This window comes from Rhodamnia argentea, chromosome 1 (assembly GCF_020921035.1).
Source record: "Rhodamnia argentea isolate NSW1041297 chromosome 1, ASM2092103v1, whole genome shotgun sequence".
Taxonomy (NCBI): domain Eukaryota; kingdom Viridiplantae; phylum Streptophyta; class Magnoliopsida; order Myrtales; family Myrtaceae; genus Rhodamnia; species Rhodamnia argentea.
In genome coordinates this window covers 11,040,329-11,061,705 of record NC_063150.1, presented here as the reverse complement: position 1 = coordinate 11,061,705, position 21,377 = coordinate 11,040,329, and the positions used below count along the sequence as shown (strand labels likewise).

General features: G+C 38.7%; 2 protein-coding genes across 2 annotated transcripts; both read right to left on the bottom strand.

The window, feature by feature from the left end:
- Positions 1-328: 328 nt before the first annotated feature.
- Positions 329-9,454, bottom strand: LOC115747025 (aspartic proteinase 36-like). Its single transcript, XM_030683054.2, has 12 exons — positions 9,034-9,454; positions 8,796-8,916; positions 7,411-7,838; positions 7,148-7,304; positions 5,327-5,409; positions 5,133-5,229; positions 4,877-4,949; positions 4,023-4,229; positions 2,236-2,357; positions 1,962-2,063; positions 1,783-1,880; positions 329-774 (listed from the first exon to the last, which is right to left on the bottom strand). The coding sequence occupies exons 1-12, from the start codon at positions 9,300-9,302 to the stop codon at positions 603-605; spliced, it is 1,929 nt and encodes a 642-aa protein (XP_030538914.1). The 5' UTR covers positions 9,303-9,454; the 3' UTR covers positions 329-602.
- Positions 9,455-14,745: 5,291 nt separating this feature from the next.
- Positions 14,746-17,306, bottom strand: LOC115747026 (metal transporter Nramp2-like). The gene is made up of 4 exons (XM_030683055.2): positions 16,609-17,306; positions 16,141-16,277; positions 15,379-16,031; positions 14,746-15,246 (listed from the first exon to the last, which is right to left on the bottom strand). Exons 1-4 carry the CDS (start codon positions 17,145-17,147, stop codon positions 15,016-15,018), a joined length of 1,560 nt encoding a protein of 519 aa, XP_030538915.1. The 5' UTR covers positions 17,148-17,306; the 3' UTR covers positions 14,746-15,015.
- Between the last annotated feature and the right edge of the window lie 4,071 nt (positions 17,307-21,377).

Here is a 21,377-nt window from a genome sequence, read left to right as displayed (position 1 = left end):
AATGTTTCAAATTGCTACTATATCATGAAAGACATCATCACTAGTGCAATAATTTCTTGGGATGTTTCTCCAAAGAAAAGCTATGCTGCAGTGCTTTTTGCATCACGAGTTCATTTAACTATTTTCTCATTCTTTCCCCCTATCCTTCATACTCATGAATGAAGCACTAAAACACCGATGAATTCAGCGGAAATTGGTAAGTTCTTTTAAAGCAAACCAAAGAACTTAAAAACTTGCGGACACGCAAATGCACACATTTCCATCGATAGACTCATATATTACTAGCAAAAGTAAAGAACTGTGGTGGATTTGAAACATCAAACGAGCATAAATGAAAGCCAAAGAATGAAGATTACCATTCTACATTCACATTGTAACAAATAACCAGTTATGTACACCTAATATAGCAAATAATCAGAATTCCCTATTTCCAGAATGTGAACACTTCCTTCTGTATAATAGTTCAAAATTAAGGCGGTACAATTGCATCTCTAAGTACAAACCTTTCTCCGTAAAGACAAAAATCTCAAGCCACAACAACGGTACGGTGAACCATCTGACATGAGTTTTAGGAGAAAGTCATCCATACACAATTAAAGACCTCATAGAGGCTGGAGTTCTTGCTCGGGAATAATAACGTCAACAGGCTTGTAAGCAGTTATAGACTGTTGTCGACGTTTCCAAACAAACCATCCTCCAGAAGCTAAAGATGCAATTACTAAAGCAATAATAGTTGCCGAAATTACAACCACATAATGCTCTTGCCACCACGTCCTGCATTGGTTAAGAACAAGAAAATCGAACCACAAGGTTATATGCGAGAATTCTGCTAACCAAGGGTGGGAGTATTCACGCAATAGAAGATGTACAGTACACTCTAGATAGCTTCCTTCCAACACTATAAGAGAACTTCTCACTGCATCTACATTCACAACTATATTCTAAAGCTTTTGTATAATTATTTGCTTCACTAGTAATCACGCTTTAGAACAAAAATTTCAAAAAGATACAACCGGCTTCCGTAATGTTATAGCACAACAGAATGCAGGATCAAGTTCAGGTTTTATATACATATCATGATGATCAAAATGGTGGACCTCAAAACTAATCCTACTAAGGCTGTGGTCATATTTCTCTCATCCACATTGCTATAGACTAATATGTGAGGGTAGATGAATTCTGTAAAAAATGGCATGGGAAACTGGATCCTAAGTTTTATTGCCATTTTCTAAGTTACTCGTGCAACAGTGGAAGATCCTCCTAGGTACTAAAAAACATTCTTAAGTAAACAAATTGCGAACAGAGCAAAATGCCAACAGGTGTGCATACTCTAAATCTCTCTCTAGCTTCAATGACATATCATGAATGCTCCTTGGTCCTATTTGTCCGCAAGAGGTAGGGCACGAAAGCCATGAGAGTCAAAACTAACAAATTATGTTTTTTGATTAGCAAAAACATCACAAATTCTACTGAATCTCTATTAATATGTTTTAGTGAGTTTTCAACCCCATCAATATCTTCTAGGAGTCTCCCTTATCCTCTATTTTGTTGGCATATAATCTGATATTAATATGAAAAACCAGGACCATGTCATCAAGTATTTAATTAATCTATTAAAGTTAAAGTAGTGTACCGCGCAACAGGAGGTTCAACATGCCATTCGATGAACTGATAACTTCCAAAGGTGTGAAAAACCAGGACCATATAATCTGATATTAATATGAAAAACCAGGACCATATCATCAAGTATTTAATTAATCTATTAAAGTTAAAGTAGTGTACCGTGCAACAGGAGGTTCAACATGCCATTCGATGAACTGATAACTTCCAAAGGTGTGAGGAAGCTGCACTCGATGTTCAGAAAGCCTGGCAATAATTTCCTACAGGCATTATCAAATCACCTAGTCAGAACTCGATCATTGGACAAGGAACTAGTTAACTTTTGAAATTTCTGTAACCACCATGGCAGTTGTATTGGACATATAGGCCCCCTTTCCACCAGCAAGGATGGACCACCTAACAATGGAATCATTACCCTTGGCAGTAAGATTCACTAAATGGACCTGAAACCATCCAGGCAAAATAAAATCAACAAGAGCATCCAATAATAGAGCCAACCTGAAAAATAGAATTGTAGGTCTCTGCACAGTACTTTGCACTTCACATACAAATTAGAGGTTCTACGGATTTCTGCTGCTAATTATCCCATCTATTTGTATACTGTGTTTGTCTAACCTGTGAAACATTAACAGCTAACTCATGAGCTATGAATTCAGTAAGCTCTGTAATGTGAGGCTTGAGATCTGAGTAGTTTACGCTCAATGACACGTCAAATGTAATCTGTCCAATTTGAATTTCTGCAATATGTCAGAGATCAAGAGAGATCAGAAAACATATAACTGACAAATATCCTATAGCAGGAATCATACATTGCTGAGAAGTATCATCTGCAGAGGTGCATAGGCAACAAGTATCTATATATCTAGACTTGCATTAGGAGAAATGATGTTCTAAAAACCAGATGGGACAGGTTTGGTTCAACTGAGAACCTGTGGCTTGCCCAGTTCAGATCAACTTACACATGTTGGAACCGGTCAAAATAAGAAAGAAGCCCAAAAGGAGAGACCAGTTCAACCGGATAAAAACGTATTGCATCAGTGTTCTTACATTTTGTAGTATTCGAGAAAACTGGAAATACAAGACCTAACGAATAGAAGGAAAAATAAGAGATGACAAAAGTAACAAAGGAATAAAGTATTCCGATTATTTTCATTTTATCAGCATAGTCCATATAATAAGTTCCCATCTTCACTATATGCCATCAATAAAACATAGACTTAATTGACATAGTGCTTATGGGTCTCTAACTATTCCCACCTTGTGAACCTTTATTTGCCAAGTAAAAGTAAGTTGGCAACATCATGTAAAACAGACCAGTTGAACCCATTGAAACATCAAAAACATCAAAACAGTTGCAAATTTGATCCTTTAACCGATGCAATTTTTAAGAACATTGCGAGAAATAGCACATTTAATATTAGTAACTTCAAGATAAAATAGATACAGCGGTTTAGCTTGAACATCAAAGCACTCTATCCATAGAATAAGTTATCATAGGAAAGCATCACCGTGAAAAAAGAAAAAAGAAAAATCACCTCCCTGTAAGACATTAGAGACAAAATTCAAAAAGCTCGGTGCTCGCATGAGTATGCTTATCCATTGGGCTATTTCACTTGAAGTAGGATAACTCAGATTGCTACATTCCACTAAAAATTCAGATAAGTTTGTGATTATGTTATTCATATTGGAAAGACGTGTGACTGAAGTTCATTGACTTTCAGCAAAACTTTGTTTCTGAAAAAGCTTAACACCCCCTGAAGTATGACACATAGGATCTTTAGGTGTGATGCCTACAAAAATTTAAGCTTCACGAGTGAGTTGCCTGCTGAAATTTTCCTTTGTAATTACAACATAATTTGCGCACTCACCATCATAAATCAGCCTTAATAACATAGTAAAGGATCCTACAAAGTGTTTGATTATTCTTCTACATATTACGTTGAGAAATGTTCCTCAAGAAAGCATGTTTCTAATGAGTAGAAGGAGCTAATTGGCATATCAATGTTGAAGAAAGATGTATATATAAGTGAACAACAAAGAAGCACATAAAAGTGTTCGCCAAAACTTTCGTCTTTCTTTAAATCAAAGTAGGTAATCTGGTGTTTAACAAAGGTGTATGTTGAAGAGAACAAGAAAAAAGCACACAAATGTGGCGGTGAAAAAGTACACCAAGTCCAAGAGATTAATTTGTGATACTATCCCAATCCCAACCGATAATACAACAGTTGCTACCTACTCTGAATCCGAATAAGGTGAAGGTTTCAGCAACAAGCAAATGGGACATAGCGTGGGTCACTATCATCTGTATAATTGCTTTTTCAACTGGCAAAGCTCTGAATCCAAAGAGAAGCAAAGAATAGAAATGCAAGATACAATACCATCAAGCGTACTGCATACAATACCTGGAATATTGAAATCTGATGGTGCCCTAGGAGCTAGGTTGGGTGGCATATCCTCAGATGGGCCCTTTCCATCTGGAGGTGAAGGCACTGGTGGAGGAGCATTAGACTGCTGAAGTCTTTCCCACAGCTCAGAACAATTTGTTTTCCAAAAACCTATCTTTGATTGCTCACGATCATACATCACAAGGGTATTACGCACAATAATACCTAACAAACAACATAACATTGGGGACAAAAGTTAGGGCTCATTTGCAAATAAAGCTGTAAAATTACACATAATAAGGGATTTTTAGTCTACATGGACTGGTGAAAGGGCTGTATGTTTAGTCAGCAAATATTTCAAGCCACCCACTCTACGAAACATCATACTTAATCCAAAATCTCTGGATGTGACACTCAACATGCAAATATCCTTGCTAAGCAAGTCTGCACCCTAACTGAAGCAAAATTGCTGCCTGGAAAGTAGACAAAGTCATATCCAGATATATTCAAGCCTGGTGGCTAAGATTTATCATATTTATCTTGGTTTTGGTGGTTAGGCTCAGATTATGGAGTGAGCGTGGAAAAGCGAATGCTCCAGATTAAAAAAAAGAAAAAACCCTTTTCTAATGCAATTGTGCTTCTAGAGTTGCCTCTCAGTGGTGAAGGAAGTTTTTATTTCACTTTCCAAAGAAAGAAGCACCAAGCACAAAATCAAGGATGCTTTTTACTACCAAATACAACTTGGGTTCAGTAAGTGGTGAAGATACTTTACAATGCTAAATATGATGACAATTTTCGCAGAAATATCAAGGTTCCAAACCACACTTGGGCTAGTGATATAGTGAAACAAAGAAGTTTGGCATGTTACCCACCTCCTAAAAGAGTTGTTGGGTCCTTTCCATTCTGGAAAATGCCCAGGCAATATGCACCGCGTACCTTTGAATGCTTTAAGATATAGCACAAATAAAACACAGATGACCATCAGTCATTCTCTAATAGCAAGTAGAGATGAGAACAGCAGCATATCGTGCCAAAAGCACTAGTGCTAGATGCACTCTTTTGTTTGCAATCGTAAATTCGATTTCTTTCCATATCACATATTCCAGGAGAAGAAATGCAACTACTCACCCTGAATAAGTAATTTTCAGGTGATAGTGACAGCTTTTGCCCATTCCCAAAAACCATGTCCACCACTGGAAAAGTCTTTGTGAGTTGAAAAATGTCACTATATGAAAAATCAATAGCAGCCCTTAAGTCTCTGATGGAGGCAGCAGAAGTTATTCAGAATGAAGCAAGTTTGTCAACTAAGACATAGAAAATACCTTCCCGCACCAGAAAAGCAAATGTCATTGTAATTAGGATCAGGACCACGGATATGCTTAAGAGACTGGACTTCCTTCATAATCTGCACATAATGTTTTAAGACAAAACATATAATAAGATAAGGTTGAAAAAAGGAAAAATGAAAAGAAAGGCTTTAAAAGGGGAAAAAACATTTTGTCAATCTAAAAGAAAGAGAAACATAACAGCAACTAAAGGAAGGAACGATAGGTGGTGCTAAAAAATGTAGATAATATGTTAAATCTTTCGATCCTCTTAGAAAATAGAATCAAGTATAGTCAGTTAACATCACCATCCAAGAATGAATGGGATGTGAACAGAATGACAGAGAAGCTCGAATAGCCTTCCTAGAGGTACCAATCGCCCTATTAAATAGTTGTACCTATTAGATGAGTGATTATCACACCATGACATTGTCTTATAAGCAGCAACAACACGTAACGCTGCATGTACCATCCACAACTAGCCAAAGTTTAACCCAATAGATTAATCTGGGTAAATATCAATTATATCAAAAAAGAGAAGTCCTAATACTTGTGCAAGACCAAGATGAAACTTACTTGATCACATTCTCCTTCTTCTATTTCATTTTAATTTCTGCTTTCTTGGTTCGGCTGCTTTTTGATACACACAGATACTTTACCAGATTCATTGGAATCATTACTCAATCAATATACTCTTATAACCATAGTAGTGGTAAATCCTCGATAAAATAAACCAAGGTATAATACGGGCAGCCACTAGTAAGACAAAATAGTTACATATTTCCAAAATGACACTGAAGTCTGAAACCACAGCATCCATCACACTTCGATCTTACAAGCAGTGACATTGTATACAAATTCTAGATATCTTGCTCGCAAAAGTTGAACGAGATGCATCGTGTCCGCATGTTTAAGCTCTTGGTCACAATACATAACTTCAAAGAGAATAATCACATGAACCAAATTCATACATAATGATTTCTTATGATTGTTAACTTTTTATTTTACTCTCATACTTCATTCTCTTGTTATTCCTACTTTTTACCAAACCAAATACCGCCATTGGAAATAAAATTAAAACTAAGTGAATGTATTTTATACAAAATGAGTTTTAGTAACTTAGCAGTCATACGTCTTCTTGAATACTTTTAATGCTTATGGTTTAAGTTCGATTCTTTTTCTTAACTTATTTGTCCGTTACTTTTTATTGACTTAAAATTACTATATGAAGTAAATTCGCTCATATTACGGTGAAATGTATTGCATTGATGTGTGTATGATGTGGTGTTTTTAGCATTGTGAACTGTTCTCTCTCTCTCTCTCTCTCTCTCTCTCAATCTGAAACATAGATAATAAATATCATTCCACTATTTTCATTGCGTGTAAGTGAGGAACTAGTCATCATATGAAAAAATTCACACAGTACACACCAAATTTGAACTTTCTGATAGTAATAATAAAAATGATGATGCCAGATAGATAACAGATACACAGAATAGAATAGATGATCTACCATAATAAAATAATGACAAGAATTGAAAGTGATAATTTTTGTGATTTGACATCTTTTTTCAACTTATAATATACTTTTCACGATTTCTCTTTATTATTTTGCAGAGACAATAAGATAGTTACACTCTTTTTATGTGTTTGATCAATCCGTGCATTGCACGGGTATGATCCTAGTGTAGTCGTGGTATGAGTAACTGTTTTGTTTTCCTTTTTCCCTCCTAGCCAAGCAGACAAGTTACTGATAGGAAGAGGGAGAAAATTTACACAACTTTCTCAAGATAAAAAAGAGAGGGAAGCGAATCTTACAGCTTCTTTAAAAGCTAAAAAAGCCGCCTCTGGCAGGTATGCATATGTAGTACCACTATCCAGGACAGTTCCATGTTTTCCATCAAAAACACTGGGTTTTAGAGCCAATTGCTTCCCCGCGACATGTATCTCCTTCAGATCAATATTGTAATAGGGACTGTTAACATCCCGAAACTGGAGTAAATGTGTGAGATGTATCAAAGTAGCTGTCTGGAAATTGAATTACATACTACAACCATGAGATATTGCGCTGCAAAACATACCTACGTCCAGCATCTGAATATGCATATACCATGTCTGATGGTGGAAATATCCCACCAAGAACCATTGCACCACCACCAATTTCCATTCCACCATAACATAAGGAGAATGAATCACTAATCACACCTTTCTCAACAAGTTGATCAATAATACTGAGATCACCATGGCCAAGCCCCATTATGCCATCAGCATGCTGGCTATAAAGGTCGCCTGTTTCAACATTTTCACAACCAAAAACAGCACGTTGTGGTGCAAGTTCGCTGAGATTGCCAAAGGATACTATATCATCACCAAGCACACCACTGCTAGTACTCATTTCAGCATACTGCCTCTCATAAATACACTGTGCTCTGTCGTCATCACATGAACAATCGATATTACATTTAACAGGCTGGTACGTGCTTGACAATTCAGGTTGGAACTTTGGATCCTAGAGAAAATGTCAATGTCAGTGCACAAATTGACAGCTAAAGGCATGTGACAAGTCAATTATCCATCATGTGAGCATTTTTTCGGCTATAGAGATCTCCAAAGGTTTACGTGCAAAGTTGTCTACATAAGTAGTCTATTTGAAAATGTATACAGCTAGCGTACACTTCAGATTTCAGAAAAGGTATGCATTCAAGCTTCTAATCGGCAGGTCAAAAGAAGTTGCTCTGTACAAAGTATGCTCTATATAGTTGAGACTGCAAATAGTTTCCCAGCAGCAAGTTTCAAGCCTACCACCTTTGCAAACAGGGCAGCAGAGAATGAGAATTTATTGCATTTTCTGTTGCTTTGCTCATTCAAATATATTGATTGACTTGACCAGGATAATTGTGTGTCATCTTGATATGTAAATATCTTTGTCTACACTTCTTGACACATTAAAATTCTCAATAAGGATTATCTCCAACAAATAGACCATGCTGTCAAAGGAAACTAGGATTTCCTATGACTAATTATTAAAAGAACACAGTGACCATCAGATTTTTCTACCCATCTTATTTCTTTCTAATCTGTCTCCTGTCTAGTATGATCCTTGCTTCTTTTACTTCTTTGAAGATATGTAATGCACTAAAAGGGTAACAAAGCTATGGTATCCTGCATCAATTGGTAGAAGAGCACAATTCTTCTGGCATCACACACTTTTCACATTCCTATTGTTGCTTCCATCACTTGCAACTTCACTATAAAAATTCCCATGTCAGACCAGCTTAGCAAGATACATCAGAAGTCCAGTATTTGTTGGTCTAAGACAAATGCTTCCCACAAAATTCGATCTAGGACGACTGACCTTGATGCTAGATGGTGGACTCTTTTCCAACTTCAATTCCCGCATTAATAAGAAAAAACAACCCAAAAACAAAACTTAGCAAACAAGAACCGATGACAAATTAAAAACTACCTGGTGCCGGCCACACTGGTCGCAGGTAGAGCACGGCACGTAAGTCACAGTACTCCCTGTGTCAACGATCAGCGCGAATTTCTGAGGCGGCGTTCCAATCCAAAGCCTCGTAGTATAGTACCTATTCAAGCACAAAACATTCGCCCGAAACAGAGAACATCAAACACCAAAGTCACACCAAAGACGAGATCAGCACCTAAACTCCCCCAGAGAACCAAACCGAAATCCGGTAACATACCCGTTGAGAAGGAGATCGTCGTAGAGAGACATATGAGCGCTGGGGCGCTCCGATCTCTGGAGATGTCGGCGAGAGGAGGAGGAGGAGGTCCGGGAGGAATTGGGAGGAGAGAGAAACAGCGGGAGAACCATGGCGGTGGGGTGGGCGGCGACGTCGTGGGCGGCCGAGATGCCGAATTGGACGAAGGTGAGGAACAGACATAGAGAGGTGGGGACGATTACGGTGGCGGCGGTGATGGTGGTGGTCAGGCGAATCGGTGGGATCGCCATCGGGGGTGCTCTGCCCGCGAGCCGATTACAATTCAGGTTCGGCTAAGGGTTTTGGGATCGTTGCTGAATTCAATGGAGATCTGACAATTGGGAATTGCAGATCTCGGCGAGGGAAGAGGAAGAGGAAGAGGAAGGGGGATGAAGAAGATGGGGAACAGTGGAGAAGTAGATAGAGAAAACCTCTCCCTCTCTCTCTCTCTCTCTAGCATCCAGGGAGAGAGGTCAACGCATTTGTGTGGGTCCCACCTAGTTTGGTCAGGAGCTTCTTCTTTTTGGATCGGTTGGATGGTCAGATGTAGAAGTTCCTTCTTTTTTTATGGGTCGGAAGATGTGGAAGTTTTAATACTCTGATTTTGATGTCACTTTCCTCCTGCAATCCTCATCAAATGCAAATTTCAAAGTGCACTGCGCACGGCTCACTTGTTAAACAATACTTAATGCAAAATGATTCCAACTTTCGAAAGAATCCATCCCACACGGCGTAAAAATAATTGATGCGTCGAAACCTTTATCAGAGTGCCCGAGCTCGGATCCAAACTTTAGTTGATTCGCCGGTGGTTTGCACAGGTTTAATCAAAAGCTTAATTCACTATCATTCTTCAAGGAATATTGTGTGGTCATCTTATATTGAATTGGAATGCTTATTAAAGATTCATCTTTCGGTGTTATGTTATTTCGATATACTAATTTCGTGTTATTGATATAAATTTCCATGTGAGGCGTGGACCCTAACAGATTTGGGAATAAAAGTATTGAAAAGTGCAAATTTCAGAGATGGAAATGAAAGTAACATTACTAGCTGGTCGAATGTTACTTGTGACAAGAGATGATTAATTTCAAGATGGGTCCTTATAACTCCCCGGTGTTTATGGTAAGATTGTCGTTTATACTCGGGAACTAATCCAATTTTCGTTTTTTAAAAAAAGAAAAAAAAAACAAAATTCTATCATAAAATAGTGGCATTGCACCATTTTACGTTAAAAGTAAAAATTGGTCGAGTGGCTATATTGTTATCTCTTCGTGTTGAAGACCATGATTTGATTCTTTATGTGTGCAAAAAAGGTAATTTTTTTTTTAACGACCGGCTCAACCCAAGAATTATCCGGTTCGATCTCAATTTCCGGATTGAACTGGACTCGATGCTGACCCCTACTTATGACTATTTCACGTCAATTAGAGTTAAAAAAAAATGCTAAATATCACATGGCCAATTGGATAAGTGACTTCGACCAAAATTTAAAAAAAAAAAATTGGGTAAGTGACTAACCATACCATAACGTATTAACTTATTTAGTTACCTTTGATTGATAAGATTCATTTAATTCAATACTCCCCTTTAATATAAAAAATTTATTGACTTATCAGATTTCTTGAATTTTCATCCTATATATACGAAGGAAAAAAAAAATCCCAAAGTAAACCTTACACATTCTCGCCAATGGAAAAGAAAATCTCGTCTGCCCATGAATATATAATCTATTTCTAAGGGATCATACTTATTTCTTTTTTGATTAGGGTCCTGACATGGAGGGACATGATTATCTTTTCTAACAAAGTGCCTTCGTGGGAAGTCCAAAAGCTTCTTTTAGTCCTTTGCCATGCACTTTCGCGACCGATCACTCGCAAGATGTTAATTAATAAATATTGCCAAGTTAATCCAATTTACTACATTGGTAAGGTCGATATCTATAGAACATATAACAGGTTATGTTATCTAAGAATAATTAATTTAATTAGACATGATGAATGGCTAAAACTCACTTCTATTTGTCCACAATGTCTGTGGGTGTGCGGAAAGATAAGATTATAGATTTATACTTTAGTTGGGATGATTAGTCTCTATGTTTTGGTTGGATTTTTGGATGCATTAGCAAAAGCACATCGAATGCTCAAACGTCAATCTTACGTAAGGTATCGGAGGTTATATCCATAATCAAATCGAATACACAGATTGCGACGCTACATCTAAAAAAGCTACAGGAGGAAAAAAGGGTCTAACTTGGGTAACTTGGACGAGGAGCAGACCGCACATGAGTGGAGCGACCTTGGGTTATACCTCGAAGGTGGCCCCACATTGTTTTTTTAAGAAAAGCTTTCCAAACTCGTATCTCCTTTAAAAGTAAGGCTTTATAAAAGGTAAGGCTATGTGACACGTAGGGCTGTTAGATGGGGTGGATCGAGTCGAAAATGATCCGATCTGTATTGATTTATTTTTGTCCAATGTAAATTTGAGTCACATACCCGACCCGATCTAACCCGACTTGCACCCGATCCAACCCATACAAGGACAATGACATTGGAAAATGGTTGAGAAATACATTTGCGAGTGGGGAATAGAGAAAAATGTGTCCATAATTACTGTGGATAATGCTAGTTCGAATGACGTTGCCATTATTTTTTGAAAGAAAAATTTTCAAGAAAGAGGCTATTGATTTTAGATGGTGATGTTTTACACATGAGGTACATGGCTTATATATTAAACTTGTTTGTGAGGGATGGCTTAGCCGAGATACATGATTCTATTGCACGTATTAGAAAGGTAGTTAGGTATGTGAGGAGTTCTCCCATGAGAGCTAAAACATTCCAAGCTAGCATTGGGAGTTCAATGATCACTCATATGGTTTGGTTTGACGTGATGTTACCACTAGGTGGAACTCCACTTACCTCATGTTGGACACTACCTTAAAGTTAAGAAAAACTTTTGAAAGGATGGACGAAGATGATCTTTCTTTCTTACTTGAGCTTGACTATGAAACTCCTAAATATGAAGATTTATAAAATGCCAAAATTCTTTCCATATTATTAAGAAGCTTTATGATGCCACAAACAAGATATTTGGGACTCCGTATACTACTTCAAATGATTATTTTGAGGGCATAGCTGCTTTATATAAAAATCTAAAACACATGGAGAAAGTTTTGAACCCTAGGGTGGAAGCTATGGGTGCAAAGATGAAAGATAAGTTTGACAAATATTATGAGAGTTTCGAAGAAGTAAATGTGATGGATTAATTTAGGTAATATTGGATCCAAGAGAAAAGATGAATTATGTGCGGTACTAGTATAGACTAATCTATGATGATAGTGCGAAAATTGATGAGATATACGATAAGGTGAGGATTGTCTGGGAACGTTTGTTTCATTTTTATGAGAAATCTTCTCTTGGTTCTTGTGACAAAAATCTAGGTGATCAACTTTTGATTGATATATTTCGACCAAAAAAAGAAACTTTTGATCGATACTGGTAGTAGTTGGGATCTTGATAGCCATGAGGAGGGTCACAAAGATGAATTTGATTTCAATGCGGGTTTCGATTTAGAAAAGGCGTACAAATGCTTTCTTGAACAAGGAGATCAAAGTGTCCAAGGACAATTTATCCGAGCTTGATAAGTATCTTAAAGCCGAACGTAAAGAAGCTCGTGATCTTGACCTTTGATGTGGTGGAATATTGCTGGCCAAAAGTTTAAAATCCGTTCTTTGATGGCTTAAGATATTTTATCTATTCATGTAACAACAGTTGCTTCGAAGTTGGTTTTTAGTACATCCGGCCGTGTGCTTGATGGCTTTTGAAGTTCTTTGACTCCTGGGGTGGTGAAAGATTTGATTTGCACTCAAAATTGGTTGAGAGTAGTTTTCATGCCGATTAATGTTAAAGAGTGCATCGAGAATACAAAAGAAGTCAAGTGGGGTAAGTCATGGATGTATGTTTTAATCTTGTAATGAGTGACTGGTTTATCTAGGATATTATTCTTGTTAGATATGGATGATGTTCACTCGCAACTTACAAGCAAATAGAGTTTATAAGTTGAAGTGGAAGGAATATTTGTGGGGCGATTTTCCATTAATTATTTGAGTTTGATTTCTAGTGATTCTTTTTTTAAAACTGATGTTCAGTGATCATATGTACTTACTACAAGTTGGCTGCTCTTTTGCTTCATCAATCAACCATCAAGAAAGGACTTGACTTGGCATGCCTAGTTATAAGATGCCACTTATTGTTTGTTTACGTGGATTGTCTGCTTAGTTGTATGTTGATGTGTGTTTGACGTTTGATGTAGCTGTAGAATCATGAAAATGATTATGTTGATGTATGTTCGACTGTTGATGCAGCTGCTGAATGGTATTTGATGTTTCTTGAGAAGGACAGAACTTAGTCATTATGTTGTCTACTTATGTGTGTTCGATTGTTAATGTAGTTGTTGGGCATCTAACTCATGTGCATGCGTGAGTTGAGTTTTTTACCCTCTTAATATTGCATTGTGAAGGTGTTTTGATTCCCGGTCTCACAATCTAGGAATAGGTCCTATTGGTCTTGCTCCCGATTTCTGAGTGGGACCGAACCGGACTAGGAACCTATCATCCCTAATTTAAATCATTCGTAAACTTTTCAACTTGATTAATTTAGTCCTAAAGCCTTTCCCCTATCAATCATTGAGACATTCCATTCTAATGAGACGCAACCACAACGATAATAAGTTGTATTAGGTCCTTTTCAATGAAAAAAATTACAAACTATGAACACATATGACAAACATAAAATATATATACATAGGCGCCACGACCTGTCCCGCCTCGTCTAACGAAATCCCCATCCCCTTCCCCTTCCCCGCCTTTTACCCCATTTTCGGCTCTCTTTTGAGAAAAATTTACCCCGTTCGGGATAGGGAAAAGTGCCAAAAAAGTCATAAACCAATTGCATTGGTATCAATTCGATTCTAAACTTTTTAGTTGGACTAATTTAATTCTAATCCTTTTCACATTGGTACCAATTCAATCCATCCTATCAATTTTGGCTTAAAATTGCTGATGTGGACGCCGATCGGCTTGCATGGCATAGACGACGCCGACATACATATTTTTAAACATTTAAGATATTTTTTAGATTTTATTTATTTTTTGCCTTTTTTTTTTTTTTTTATCCTTCCCCTTTTCCGTTTGCTAGTGGCCGACGACAGGTCACCAGCCAAAGGCCTGGCCAATAAGCAGCGATTTTCGGCCAAAAGTGACCGAGATAGACTAAATTGGTGTAAATGTGAAAAGGTTTAGAACTAAACTGATCTTGTTGAAATATTTATTATTAAATTGGTATCCATGCAATATATTTATGACTTTTTTTTTTTTTTATAATGTTTTTGGGGTTCTATGCCCCATCCATGTCCTTATTAATAATAAAAGAAAGTTACATACTTCGATAATTTTGTATGCCCTGATTTAACCTTTTTTCGCCTTAAGTACTTGAAACTTTCACACCATACGAAACTTCGTACGTAGATTCACATATAATTTCATAATTTTGTAGACAGTATTATAATTTTTGGGAGACAAATATCTTTCTTTAGGGTAACTGCTACAATGTTTGTTTGTATTTAAACAAACGCAAAGTTATCCCGCCCAAATTTAAGATATTGTTCAAGATTTCAGAGAAATACAAAAAAAGAATGACAGGATTTAGCAAATCAAGGAAAGAGCTTGCATCTAGGGAGAAAGCTGGGCTAATACTGGGACGAACCAATGCAGCTACCCATATCAACGACTGCTTTGAGGCACTTACTATACATCTGAAGCATGTAAGCTGTTCATCGAGAGCCTGATTCTGCCAAAAACAAGAATGCTCCGCCGTGTCGATTCGGATAGCTGATCCGGAAAGCATATCCATTCATAACTATGTACATATCCATTCAAAACTATGTGCATGGCCATCCGAAGATAAGCAACTATAAGTCCTCCATGTTCGTGATGACCCTTTTCGGCCGTAACAGATCACGCAGAGCGGGAAGGTTGATTCCCCTCAGAACAAGGTAAATGATGAAGGAAATGTACCCGACCGCAAGAGCGCACACCACGGTGCCAAAAATGGCTCCTAGCTCGACGTCACTGGAGAAGAAGTCCACCAGAAGATAGCCGTTGATCACCATCACCAGTGCAGCCACCAGCCAAGCAATCACCTGGAAGCATAATGCAATTTACTTAACAAGGGTTGATACGAATACCAGGAACTGAAGCAATCTTGTCTGTGAACGATTTGCTTGTATTCAAGCTCAAACATTGGAAATTCGAAGCGGAACACAGCGGTGTACCTGGAGGACAGGGCCAATCCGGAAACTCCCCATCAGCTGTTCCTTGGAGACCAAGCAGAGAAGCGGAATGAGCGCGAACGGGATCTGCACGGACTGAAGCACGTTGAGCCATTCGTTCATAATGTCCAGGCTGTCCTCCGAGGTGTCGAACACGAGCGCGACGATCATCGCCGGCACGATCGCGCAGCTGCGCGTGATCAACGCCCTCACCCATTTCCTCAGCCTTATATTGAGAAACCCCCCCATTATGAACTGCCCTGCATAAGTCCCCGTTATAGTGCTGCTCTGCCCGGCAGCTAATAGGCCAATCCCCCATATGTACACAATCGGAATGACGCCCCCGCCGAACTTCTCCTGGAGGTATTTCCCAGCATTTACGAGGCCGATGCTGTCGGCAAGGGCGGTCCCGTAGAAACCCTCTGCGAACACGGCCGTCACGAAGAGATTGATGATGAAGGAGATGGCTAGGGCGGCAGAGGACTCTATGGTGTTGTAGTTGAGTGCTTCTTGGACCAGGCTTTTCTTGGTGCGGTCGATGTCACGCGACTGCACGAGGGCCGAGTGCAAGAACACGTTGTGGGGCATTATGATGCATCCCAGAACTGCCACCGCTTGCGTGATCGTCTTGGAGCTGAGTTTCGGAATCAAGACGCCTGTGAAGAAAAAGAGAGCTATGGATCATGTCCTAAACCTGGAGTAGAATTTGGGGAAACTTGCTGATGAAGAATTTGGTTGCTACCGTTTGCCGGTAAAACATTTTACCCAGAAGTAGTTCGACTCCGCTCGGCTTCGCCTCGCCAAACATCCATGCGAACGAGAGCGCCATCACTGCGATGAGAACGGCGAAGACCGCTTCCAATTTCCTAACACCATAGTTTTCGAGGAACAGGAAGATAAAGCTACAGCAAAGAGAACGAAGGAAACTTCAGTTTGAAGTCTGGATTTACCAATAAACGATCAACAACGATCGATAACTACAGCTCATAACAGAAGTAATCCATTTGATTAATTTACTTAAGTTAACTTTAGTCTGCATTAAAAATAAGTTCTGAAGATCTATTCTTTAAAAACTCCGAGAAATCCAGTGCACATCCGATCCAATTCCAAGATAATTCAGTCCAGAAGTAACAAAATTTAGCGAAAATGAGATGTGAACGGATGAAAATGAATTGCTCCAGAAAATTGAACATGAGAAAAGGCGCAAAGTTCGAGAAAACTTCCACAAATTACCAGTCAGCAGCGGTAATAACGACGCCGGACCAAAGTGGCAAGAGCCCATTGCTCAGGATGTTGAGGGCGATGGCGCTCCCGATGACCTCCTGTATGTCGGCTCCGACCAGCGCCACCTCCGCCATGAGCCACAGCGCCAGCCGCGCCCACGTCGGGTACTCCTCCCGGCACAGCTCCGCCAGGTGCCTCCCTGTGGCCACGCCGAGCCGCACCGCCAGCAGCTGCACCAGCAGCCCCATCGCCGTGGCCCACATCAGCAGCCACAGCAGCGAGTACCCGGCCACCGCGCCGGCCTGGAGGTCCGCCTCCAGGTTCCCCGGGTCGAGGAACGCTATGCTCATCAGGAGCCCCGGGCCCGAGAAGAGCCACAGCTTCCTCCACGAGAAGGGCGGCGGCGCCCCGGGGTCGGATTCCCCAGCCTCATCGCCGACGCCGACGACCACATGGATCTTCTGGGCGGGGTCGTACGCCGCCGCGTCCTCCGCGTCGGAGGTGCCGGGCAGGAGCGGCTGCTGTTGGTCGGGTTGCTGAGGTGGCATTGCACCCCGGTCTTGCTCTCGGTTGTGGAGTTCAACGGAGATGAGGCTTTGGTTGGTGCTTTTTTTCCTGGGTTGGCTGTGACGTTGTCCTTATTATCTTCTTCTTCTTCTTCGAATTTAGCTGTGGCGGTTCGTGTCTGAATTTGAGGAGCTGCTTCTGGTATTTTCCGTCTTTCTCCAACTACCAAGCGTCGGCAGAAAGTAAAGTTAATGCATGGATTTGATTAGAGGGTGCACGGGACCTTCGCGCGCATTCGAGCCGTCGGATCTTATGAATCCATCGCCAAATTCAACGGTGCAGATGGACTTAGGGAATGTGCAATGGAATTATGGAATAAAGTTTGGTAGATGTGAGGGGGTTGGACTTTGCAACTACCATTCTCCCTGGCTCTCGTGACAATTGGTTTTTTGGTCTTTTGCTTTGGTCATACATTCGTGATAATTTGTGTAGTTTTGGCCCTCTTTTCCTCTATTTCTATTGTGAATTCATTCATTTCTTATTCTTTTTCCCTTTTTTTTTAAATCTAATTGGGGATCCCGATACAAAAAATTGTGAAAAGGGAAAATTAAAATCAATTACCTTAAGCAGTATCAAATCCTGAATTTTATCCACAAAAAAAAAAAAAATAGTACATTTCGATCCGTTTACTTGCATCGGCCGTTAATCCCGTTAGCTTTTTCCGATAGGAAAAAAAGATTTGACCTTTACGGGTCGTTTACCAAGTTTGACAGATATATTGCAATAACATCTATCAAAGCTATTACATAGTTCCTCTTTTGGCACGATGAGCTAGGGAATAATTGCCAAAAAAGTTCTAAATTTATTATAATTGTGTCAATTCAATCATTAATTTTTTTTTTAACCAATTGAGTTTTAAATCTTTTACAATTGTGCCAATTCAGTCCATTTGGATAACCAACGATAACGTAGTGTCGCAGGCATAGACGTGAACAATTTTTAATAACATCCTAATTTTTAATAATTTTTTTTTGTCTTTTCTTCTTCTTTGTTAGGGCTAGCGGGAGGCCGCCAAGACTGGGCGAGGCCGTAAGCCCTTTCCCACCTAGGATTTGGGTGAGGGTTGCAAGCCCTCTCCCGGCGATCGACGAGGGCTCACAAGCACTCGCCCAATGGCTAACGGAGGTTGCCGACCCTCAACTGTGACCGATGGCCGGCGGCCTCCTATTGGCCCTAACCTAAAAAAGAAAAGAAAAAAGGATGGAAAAAATTATTTAAATGATTAAAAATTTGAATAATATTAAAATATTATTAAAAATTATCCATGTAGACGCCGACGATGCCACGTCATCGTTGGCTAGCCAAATGGATTGAATTAACACAATTACAAAAGGTTTGAGATTCAATTGGCTAAAAAAGGTTTAGGAGTGAATTGACACAATTATAATAAGTTTATGACTTTTTTTTTTTTGTAACCAACGAGCCAATATCAACGACAATCCTTTCCCCGTTTTTGAAGACGATGAATTATGTATTGTTACCATCATTACTTTTACTCATTGATGAAGCGGTTCTTTCGTCCGTAATGAATGAAGGAAAATTTTCATGTCTAATTTATCTAGCGTATTATCATCCATAATAATAGTAAATTGAGGAAAGCATAATATTCATGGGTGGCACTTTTTTTTTGTGTGTGTGGCTAAAACAAACCTTCCATTTCATCAATGCGGTCCAAATATTACATGGAGGAACTAGAGCCTACATTAAGATGATAAATTAAAGAAGACTTCACTAACACTATACTTTTAATCCTAGATGAGAGATCATTAAAAAGAAAAGATTATATGGGCGGCGCTTAATTTGTGTCCAGTCGTATACATTATCAAATTGGCTTCTTCTTTTTTTACCTTTTATTTTTCACTTATGGATGAGGGAATGGCCAAGAAGGAAATATTAAAGAAGTAGAGTAATCTTTGGGTGACTCTTATGCTAATAGTATATTTTGACCCGCAAAAAATAAATAATAATTAATTAAAAGTTATTGTGGGGTCTACTTTTTTAAGATTTTGTGACTCACAATCTACTGTTATTTTCACGATTACCAAAAGACCGTGTGCTAGCAAAGTCCTAATCTAAGCTGCACGAATATACTGAGTAAAGAGGGCTTTGTACTTTAAATGGGTCGCTATTCTTTATTTCTTACCCAAAGTATCATCTATTGTCTATTTGATAAATATTTGTAATGGACAAGTATTTATCCTCCTTTCACATATATAAATATATATATGTACCTTTTTTTTAAAAATTGAATCTTTACTTCTTTCATCAACTAATAATTCGATATTTCGTAATATGGAGGTGTTGTAAAACTTTTTTGAGTGCCAGTTTTTGCATAATATACCCAACGTTTGCAAACATTTGCCAGTTAAAAATACAAAAGAGTGATGGACTTGGTAGTATGATTCCAGAACAGACTAAAAAAAGTAGGAACATCACCAGCATAATGTCTTAGATTGCTGGATTACAAATGAGAAAAAGCATAACAAGGATGGAGGCATGAAGTGAACTCGTCGGGGGTAAACGCCAGGTAAATTGTATCAAGAGGCATGAAGCGCGCAACGGTCGCAATGTCGTCACGGAATCTTGTACCAATTTTGGGTTCACACTTAATCCTCGGCGACGGTGGGGGCGGAAGCGAGACGGATTTGGACTGAACCAAAAAGAATAAGAGATTAATAAAAATCCAAAAAGAATATAAAAAATTGTCTATACCAACTTCGGCAGTGTCACTTTAAATGGATGACCTTCATGTAAGTAATTTTCTGCTATAGAATCCAACTGACAAAAAGTAAAAATATTCAATTGTGCGCATGCCGCTTCCATTTTCAGAAATTGGGTTATTAGAGAGCGTCGAAATCAGACCGAAAACTGACATAAAGTGGGTATGTCATGTCCGTCATTTGATGAAAGGCCGGTGGGGTGCGTTGGAGGTGGCGTCTCGGTCTCGCAAATCAGACGGAACTCGATCACCAATAATCTGCAGAGACGCACGGAGTATTGCTGTTGCTAGTGCTAGGCCAGCCAGCCAAGGGACTCCGTCTCACGACCAGCCATTCTTCTTTGTTTCCCCCATCTATGATTCATCGTTGAGAGTTTGCACGGAAAAAATAAAAAATAAAAATCTTAAATTTATTATATTTTTATTAATTAAAATTTAAATATTTTAATTGTATCGGTTCAATATTAAACCTTTTATATTTGTACTAATTTAGTTCTAAACTTTTTTTGTGCAAATTCAGTTATAAACATTTTGCATTTGTGTTGATTCACTCCCATCCAACCAACATTGACCAACCGGCCTTGACAAGGTAATTTTTTAATACTATTTTAATATTATTTTAATTTTTAATATTTTAATTTTCTTTATTTATTTTTTGTTCATTGTATTTCTCTTGCCGATTGCTGGATTGGCGAGGCTCGACCTCGTCGACCAATGGCGACGCCATCGATGGGCGAGAGATCTAGGCAAGGCCTAATCTTGCCATCGCTCGGTCATGGCGCCAAACCGGGTGATGGCAAGGCTCGGCCAAGCTTGCCCAACAACGACAATGCCTCCCTAGCCATGGTAGCACCAGTGGCCGATGAGGTCGAGTCTTGCCTATCAAGCAATTGCAAGAGGAAGAAGATGAGAAAAAAAAAGAAATAAAAAATTTAAATATTTAAAAAATAGTAAAAAAATTATTGAAAATTGCCTCATCAACGTTGGCCGGATGGACTAAATTGTCACAAATTCAAAAGGTTTATGATTGAATTGACACAAATGCAAAAGATATATGACTGAATTGGCAAAAAAAAGAAAGAAAGAGGATTTAGTACTAAATTGGCACAAATACAAATTGTTTAGTCCGAATTGGCAAATTTAAAAGGTTTAGTAATGAAATGGAAAAAAATACAATATGTTTAGGACTTTTTTGACAGTTTTTCCCGAGTTTGCACATACATGCTAGTGTAAATATTTCTCCACATCGAGGACATCGCAAGAGAGCAAAAGATTTCGCGATATCTCCATTTGATTGTCTTGTATTTCTCATGAATCGCAAAATAAAAAATGATGCTTTAGGTTCAAAAAATTATGAAAAAACAGATAAGCAAATGCCAATGTTTTTATGTTTTCAAATACTCCTGTTTATGGTTCGAATCACCTTCTGCCATCAGGTCCAAGTCTCCTGTTTGGAAAAGTAACAAGAAGAAGAACGGAGTTAGACTTCAAG

Coding starts and splice junctions, on each gene's coding strand:
- LOC115747025 (XM_030683054.2), bottom strand. CDS start 9,302: ATGGCGATCCCACCGATTCGCCTGACCACCACCATCACCGCCGCCACC. Junction 4,950..5,132: donor CTGAAAATTACTTATTCAGG/GTGAGTAGTTGC, acceptor TATATCTTAAAG/CATTCAAAGGTACGCGGTGC. Junction 2,064..2,235: donor TAGCTGTTAATGTTTCACAG/GTTAGACAAACA, acceptor GGATGGTTTCAG/GTCCATTTAGTGAATCTTAC.
- LOC115747026 (XM_030683055.2), bottom strand. CDS start 17,147: ATGCCACCTCAGCAACCCGACCAACAGCAGCCGCTCCTGCCCGGCACC. Junction 16,278..16,608: donor GTTATTACCGCTGCTGACTG/GTAATTTGTGGA, acceptor TCTTTGCTGTAG/CTTTATCTTCCTGTTCCTCG. Junction 15,247..15,378: donor GGATTGGCCCTGTCCTCCAG/GTACACCGCTGT, acceptor TTATGCTTCCAG/GTGATTGCTTGGCTGGTGGC.